Source organism: Geospiza fortis, unplaced genomic scaffold (genome assembly GCF_000277835.1).
Source record: "Geospiza fortis unplaced genomic scaffold, GeoFor_1.0 scaffold675, whole genome shotgun sequence".
NCBI classification, from domain to species: Eukaryota; Metazoa; Chordata; class Aves; order Passeriformes; family Thraupidae; genus Geospiza; species Geospiza fortis.
The window spans coordinates 9,407-11,142 of record NW_005055018.1 but is presented as its reverse complement, the minus strand read 5'-3'; the positions used below and the strand labels follow the sequence as shown (position 1 = coordinate 11,142).

Here is a 1,736-nt window from a genome sequence, read left to right as displayed (position 1 = left end):
CCCCATCCCTAATGGGGGTGTCCCCCCCACCCATCCCTAATGGGGGTGTCCCCTCCCCACAGGCCCCGGGGGACCCCCGCCCGCCCGGAGAGCCCTGGGGACGTCCCAGGGGGGTCCCCCAGGACAGGGGACAAACAAGAGCGGAGCGTCGGAGCAGGATGGGCCAGGGGGGCCGGAGATGTGTGTCCCCAAAGCCCAGGAGCTGGATGTCCCCCAGGGACAGGAGTCAGCTGTCCCCAAACCGGAGGAGCTGGCTGTCCCCCAGGCTTTGGGGACATCTGTCACCGGTCCCCAGGAGGTGGCTGAACCCACAGCACCAGAGAGGATCAACCCCGAACCCCAAGATCTGGGGGCTCCCCAAGGCTCGGGGCTGAGCGTCCCCAGCCCTGGACACCCGGACGTGGCTGTCCCCAAACCTCCGGAGCTCAATGGCCACCGAGAGCCCCTCGTCCCTGGGGACACAGAGCCAGCTGTCCCCCAGGGACAGGGGACAGTCACTGCCCCATTGGAGCAGGAGGGACCCAGGGAACCGCCCGAGCCCACAGAGCCGGACGTGTCCCAAGAGCCAGGTGACCCCCAAGGACTGGGGACATTCGTCACTGGACCCCCTGAGCCACCAGGTGACCCCCAAGGACTGGGGACATTCGTCACCGGTGCTTGGGGACAGGAGGGACCCCCGGGACCAGAGGTGAGTGTTCCCCATTCCAAGAGCTGGACACCCCAAAGCCCCAGGTGTCCTCCAGTCCCCAAGGTCTCAGTGTCCCTCAAGGACCAGAGGCTGCTGTCCCCATCCCCAGAACTTTGGTGTCCCCAAACCCAAACACCTCAGTGTTCCCCAAAGACCAGAAATGACTGTCCCCAGCCCCAAACTCCCTGTTCCCCAAATCCTGAGTCCTTGGTGTCCCTGACCCCAAACCCCAATGCCCCAATGACCCCAGAACCCCATCCACGAGGCCCTGATGACCCTAAACCCAAACCCCACGCTTTTGATGTCCCTTTAACCTCTAGATGTCAGTGTCCCCCAAACCCAAAATCCCAACAGCCCGATGACCCCAAATCCCCAACCTCAAGACCCTGATGTCGCCCAAAACCGCAAGACCTTGATGATCCCTGCCCCCAGGCCCTGGTGTCTCCCCAATCCCAAAACCTCAGTGTCCCCAAACACTGAACCCCCAGACCCCACTGACCCTGGTGTACCCCGGCTGTGCTGACGCCCTGTTCCCATTCCCATCCCCAATCCCATCCCCATCCTCAATCCTGATCCCATTCCCATCCCTGTTCCCATCCCATCCTCATTCCCAATCCCAATCCCAATCTTGTTCCCAATCCCATTCCCATTCCCATATTCCCATTCTCAATCCTGTTCCTGTTCCCAATTCCATCCCCATTCCTGATCCCATTCCCCTATTCCCAATCCCATCCCCATTCCCATATTCCTGTTCCCATCCCCACTCCCACATCCCCACATCCCACATCCCCACATTCCCATTCCCATATTCCCAATCCCACCCCCATCCCCATATCCCCATATTCCCGTATTCCCATATCCCCATTCCCACATTCCCATCCTCATTCCCATTCCCATATTCCCAATCCCGATCCCATCCCCATATCCCCATATTCCCGTATTCCCATATCCCCATTCCCACATTCCCATCCTCATTCCCATTCCCATATTCCCGTTCCCATCCCCACATCCCCATCCCCACATCCCCATCCCCACATCCCCACATCCC

At 60.5% G+C, this 1,736-nt stretch overlaps 1 protein-coding gene across 1 annotated transcript in view; it reads left to right on the top strand.

Annotated features, from left to right (window-relative positions):
• The window catches only part of LOC102043103 (serine/threonine-protein kinase WNK3), a 6,603-nt gene extending 5,553 nt beyond the window's left edge, over positions 1-1,050 (top strand). Inside the window, exon 11 of the mRNA XM_031065672.1 lies at positions 1,009-1,050. Within this exon, the coding sequence (XP_030921532.1) occupies positions 1,009-1,050 (42 nt within the window). The remainder of the gene's footprint in view (positions 1-1,008) is intronic.
• The last annotated feature ends 686 nt before the right edge of the window (positions 1,051-1,736 follow it).